Below are 5,319 nucleotides of genomic sequence, written 5' to 3' on the forward strand. Positions count from 1 at the left end.
GGTAAAAGCTAGTTCCCATCAGAAAAGTCGTGCGCTCTAGGTCTGCGGTATATACGGTAGTTTTTCTTTCCCATCAGAAAAGTCTCTTTTCCGCTTTAACTCGCTACAACCCGCGAACATATTCCTTTCTCATCCCCACGCCACGAGTACTCGGTTGAGAAAATAATGAAAAACGATTGTTTATTGAAAATTCATAGTGCATCATTTTCATTAATGGGTTAATTTTCTATCCAAGATGAAGCCACATGTACTGGAATATCTTAAACCAAGTTCAAGGATGCCCTTCCTGACAGATCTAATAGAATATATTGGCCTACAGATCGTGACATCAATGATATACAGCCCCCAAGGATAGCCGACGGCGCTCATATGGGCGGGGTTTAATGATGAAGCTCTGTTGGGATTAACCCGAACACGGCACCCGAACAAACAAATATGCTGAATAAAGCACCTTGTAAATTTACGAATATTATGAACTATAGTGGTTATTTTACTTATCTGTTAAATTCATTTTGTTGTCAAATAAATATAGTATCCCAATATTGTCACCGTTATGATCAGTCAGTTGCCATTCACAAGCATTCGTAATATTAATAGTCACAATCGTAAAATAGCTCAAATTCGGTTTCGCATTTAGATTTTGAGTATGAAAACTACATTGCACAGCTTTGCCTGCTGTCCCATCTTATTGGCAAGGTAAAACAATGTGAAACCGATGAAAGACTTTGTCATTTTATATTAGGGGTGACAAAATATTAATCAAAAACTAGAAAAAAAACGCCGTTGTTCGGGTAATTATATTTAACTTTAGGCATATACTACGACCTTTACCAATTTTAAAATTACTAAAAGTAGGTAATTTGAAATGTTTTATTTTGAATAAATACATAATTTTGGTTAGGTATTACCCCTACATTGCAGAAATTCAATGTTTGCTATTGTGACCCGCGGGGTCCACTGGCTGAATAAGCTAATGAAACGATAACAGCGATTCGTGTTTTCTAAAACCTAACAAAGCAACGCGACCGCCCCGCGAGAGTTGTGTTTGCTCCGAAACCCAGGCTAGCACAATCCTAATAGAGCTCCATCATTAAACCCCGCCCATATGATAGCCGTCGGCTATCCTGGGGGGCTGTATATCATTGGTGACATTGCCAATCACAAGCTCTTCCATGATGTTAGTATTGAATTTAAGTAGTATTCATTCCACAGCTGAGATTATCATTGGATGTTTGTATGAAGTTTTCTTGACAATGTCTAAAACCCGCATGATTGATAATTTTCTTTCTGAATGTGTTCATGACCAAATTAATTTGTGCTGATAACTAGGCGTAATATATGTACGGTGTATGTAGATTTTTACCAGTTACCATCGTCCTTATAGGAGTAGCAGCAGTGACCAAGATAACTGTGCCACTCTGATAGAAAGATGGTTAAAGAGACATTGAAGGTCAATTTTACTTCAGACTATGTAAGAGGCTCACATCGCTTTCTGCTTGTGCACCACACCAGACCAACGTCATCTACTGAAGCGCTATGGTGATGAGCTATGTTGTTTGGATGCGACATATGAGACAACTGTAAGAGTTTGCTGTATATCCCTTCTTCGTTGCGGTGTAAACCAATGCTGGCTACTAGGTAATACAGCCATATAAGTCAGTCTTCTAACTAGGACCGGTAAATATTGAAGTGGGTTGATCATGTGGGTAACTGATCGTATTAAAGTCTTGTTTCTTCTGATGGTTCACATTGTCTAAAGCCAAATTTCCACCTTTATTGCAGCATCTCAATGAGGCCACTCTATTTTGTGATGAAATGTACTTGTGTCAAAATTGATATCTCACTACATGCACACTAGTTGTACATCTTCAACAATGAAGAAAGCTTTTCAATTTTACACAGGTTGCTGCTACATTGGCAACAATGGATGAGACTCGAGGAGCTATTCAGGAGGCTTTGAGTATCGGGAAGAAATGGAATCCAGTATGATCGCCAAGGTCCTGGTTCATAGATTACGCTCAGGCAGTGATGTCTGCTCTTGAACACCTCTTTCCAGGTAATAACCTTTTTTAATGCATCTTTAAACTATAATGACTCAGCTAAAAGGAAAAAGCTTAGTGATAGGTGTATGTGTAGATGTAGGTATGCAGATTGTCAAGATATGCATGTACTGTATATGTACTTTTAGAAGAATGTCAAGTTGCGCTGGTTTTTAGAAAAATGATACGTCGGGCTGTCAGTGTTGTGACATATACTATTGTAGGTCTGAGACTCACTAATGTGGCATCACACTTCATAAACCAATATCAAAAAATGATCAAGTAAATAATAAAATGACCTAAATGAATACATTTCAAGCTTCCGATTTATGCTTTTGAACTTTTTTAGAAAGCAAAGTTCTACTGTGTGCATTCCATCGTGAGCAGGCCTGGGACAGACAGTTGAAAAGAAGAGAAAATGAAATCGGAGAAGAAGAACGACAGATCATACTCGCATCACCAAGGAAAATTGCAGTCTAGGTTTGTCTCCTCATGTCCTATGTACACAATAAATCTATCTAATAAAGTAATAGCAGTGTATGAAGTTCGGGCTCATGTCCCATGCACTCTTTTCGTAAAAGAATACAAGAGTTGATTCTAGTGCATCTAGTTGTTTTTTTCATATTTCAGAACGGAGCAGTATGTCTCATCAAAGGCAGCTTTAGAGGGGTCTGACTGGTGGGCAAATTCCAAATCTCTCAAGATACAAGAGTACTTCCTAAACCAGTGGATGAGGGAGAATATGCCCAAGGTAGAATTATAGAAAAAACCTGAAAATTCATATCAGCTTTTTGTATCAGTAATTGGCATAATTAATGTTTCTGTATTTTAATTAACAGTATAATTGACATGTTTCAAAAAGTTTTGAGCATGCACCGCTTCTTATTGAATTTTCTGTCCACATACAATATAACATAATCCGTTGAGGTCCTTTGGGTCTAAGACAATGTTGAGGAATAGCCTCCATACAGACAAGCTCAATGAATTATTTTGATCTTAAGTTTATATCAGTTCATTTATGTATTATTGTAGAAGCGGATGGAGTGTTATAGGCGTGATAGATCTCTGTTTAGTGTACGCACCAACAACGGCATCGAACACATCAACAACCCTTTCAAGCAAAACTTTTCACACTACAAGACCAACAACGGTCTCACCAGGGTGCTCCACATAATCGTGACTCACTTCACACACTTTCTCTTCCAACAGGTACTATGCTCAAATTGAATGTGATTGGTGTTACATTAAAATTTCTATCATCGGCTTTTCTATCATTCTGTTAGCAAGCCAACCTATGTTTATTTTAGATATTCTGCGCATGTCGAAGGCCTCATGACAACATCGATTTGGGCTTGCCTGCGGAGAGATGATATGGTGTGGCAGTTGCAATGAGTGGTTTCACCGCTGGTGCATAATTATGAAACATACAGATTTTGACCATTTCACTGTTGCTCTAGATCATGAATGGCGATGTAGAAGGTGTGATCCTTTAGGTTAGGTTTTTTATTTACATACATGATGTATGATTTACGTTATGGCATACAGTAGGTATAAAGATGTATCAACTTGTTCTATATAGTCATGATGAAGTTTTAATTCTGCTTGTGTCAACAGGTATTGTTTGCTTATATTTTGTAACATCTTATTTGTGTGATAAGGGAGGTGATTTTTTCCTCTTTCCATCACGGCTGATAAGCACCAGGGACCATCAGCGTGGTATGTCTAATACTTTTTATGTTTTTCTAGTGTACATATGTTGAGAGATATACCAATACTTGTTTATAGATTTATTCATATTTCAATTTCAAGCTTTTCTATGAGTGAGGTAGTGAATGAGCCCCTCCTCTTCATATCTAAGACAATGTAAATATAACACAGATCTTGTGTCAGTTACGCTGGCCTAACATGCATATTCAATTTAAAGTAATTGATTTCGCATATATGCAAACAAAAAAAATTTGTAGATACTGTCCAGTAAGAAGATGTAGTTGTTGATAACGATATCATAGGTCCCTGGTGCTCACTCAACCTCTTGTTCGACTCATGAGCCACAATATCTCATCTGCAACACAGTTAAAAATATATATTCTATATGACACAACGAAGCATGAGTTTACTGAGTTAAGCAGATGCCAAGATTACGCCGAAAAAACAAAAAGTAGGAATTCATATCCTATATTAACAAAATATATATAATTTTGGCAAGAATAACAGACCAGTCTGATACATGTAGAAAATTAGCATTGCTATAATTGATATCTATCGTGAGTGCAGTACGCCATCCCCTTATGCACGAAGATATGTCACTCACTTGAACTTTGTATGGCTATTTCTTGCTTATGTTGATATCTTGGCCATGTTTGCATAACATTATCTTCAAAACAACAATCGTACTTAGGATCTTTCCAATGGACCGCCTTGACCTCTTTGCAAAACCCTGCACTGAAAAGGTTGATCAAACAAAAAATTAGAGCACCGCAAACAAGCAAAGTTTGTTTATATATAAACCTTTATATATATAAATACATACTTTGTGTCATCTTTCAAGGGTCCAATGATTCATTTGCTATTAGTATCTAAACTAAAAAACCTAGTGTAATATCACTAAATAAAGACACAAAGCTGATCAATCACACTTGCTAGATATGCTACAAAATATGTAACTCAAGACTCAATGCTAGCCTGCGTAGGCCTGATTGACCATTATATATATATATATGTATATACATTTAAACTTGTTTAAATGTATATACACATATAAATGTAACATGTTTTAACTTGTAATTAACCACAGTCTCAGAGCATACCGGCATTGAGTAGGACAGTAAAGCTCTTGTCTGGCTGCTTGACCACATATTTCACCTTGTGTCTCAGCTCATATTCTTTTATGTATTTTTGGAGATCACCTGAATTGCCGAATGCACATACAGTATACACCGTAATGGAGTAGCCACCGTCTTTAAGCTGTAAATAAACAGAATGAGTAATGTAACAGAACTTTAGGAAGTAATACCGGTAATTGGTTTCGACTGCTACTAAGAAAGATCTAGGTCTACTGCATATCTACTGACCCATGCCATCTTGTTTTAAAGGGTGATGCCGACAGGAAAAAAGGCACAAAGTACAGTTGCGGTTGTTTCAAGTAAATTAGTAATGTTATGCACGGTATAAATATGATACACTGTACTCACTTGTAGCTAGTAATAATATTATTCCTTGTTTTGGCTAGACCTGTGATAATTATGATTGACTGAGATTTAAGCCAACCTTCCGTCTTAAT

The 5,319-nt window shown here is 36.9% G+C and overlaps 1 protein-coding gene across 2 annotated transcripts; it reads left to right on the forward strand.

The window, feature by feature from the left end:
• Nucleotides 1-1,477: 1,477 nt before the first annotated feature.
• LOC137410545 (uncharacterized) lies at nucleotides 1,478-3,433 on the forward strand. 2 transcript variants are annotated; one of them, XM_068095982.1, is made up of 6 exons: nucleotides 1,478-1,580; nucleotides 1,903-2,056; nucleotides 2,389-2,519; nucleotides 2,670-2,790; nucleotides 3,072-3,248; nucleotides 3,347-3,433. In XM_068095982.1, the coding sequence occupies exons 3-6, from the start codon at nucleotides 2,458-2,460 to the stop codon at nucleotides 3,407-3,409; spliced, it is 423 nt and encodes a 140-aa protein (XP_067952083.1). In that variant the 5' UTR covers nucleotides 1,478-1,580; nucleotides 1,903-2,056; nucleotides 2,389-2,457; the 3' UTR covers nucleotides 3,410-3,433. The 2 variants fall into 2 exon arrangements, with proteins under 2 accessions (XP_067952083.1, XP_067952082.1); XM_068095981.1 differs by lacking the exon at nucleotides 1,478-1,580 and having other exon boundaries at nucleotides 1,816-2,056.
• Nucleotides 3,434-5,319: the final 1,886 nt, after the last annotated feature.

Source organism: Watersipora subatra, chromosome 1, assembly GCF_963576615.1.
Source record: "Watersipora subatra chromosome 1, tzWatSuba1.1, whole genome shotgun sequence".
NCBI lineage: Eukaryota > Metazoa > Bryozoa > Gymnolaemata > Cheilostomatida > Watersiporidae > Watersipora > Watersipora subatra.

Bases quoted from the DNA above. Each gene is read 5' to 3' on its own strand.
- LOC137410545 (XM_068095982.1), top strand. From the start codon at position 2,458: ATGAAATCGGAGAAGAAGAACGACAGATCATACTCGCATCACCAAGGA. The intron at 2,791-3,071 runs GTAGAATTATAG...GTATTATTGTAG, and splicing joins TGAGGGAGAATATGCCCAAG to AAGCGGATGGAGTGTTATAG. The intron at 3,249-3,346 runs GTACTATGCTCA...TGTTTATTTTAG, and splicing joins CACACTTTCTCTTCCAACAG to ATATTCTGCGCATGTCGAAG.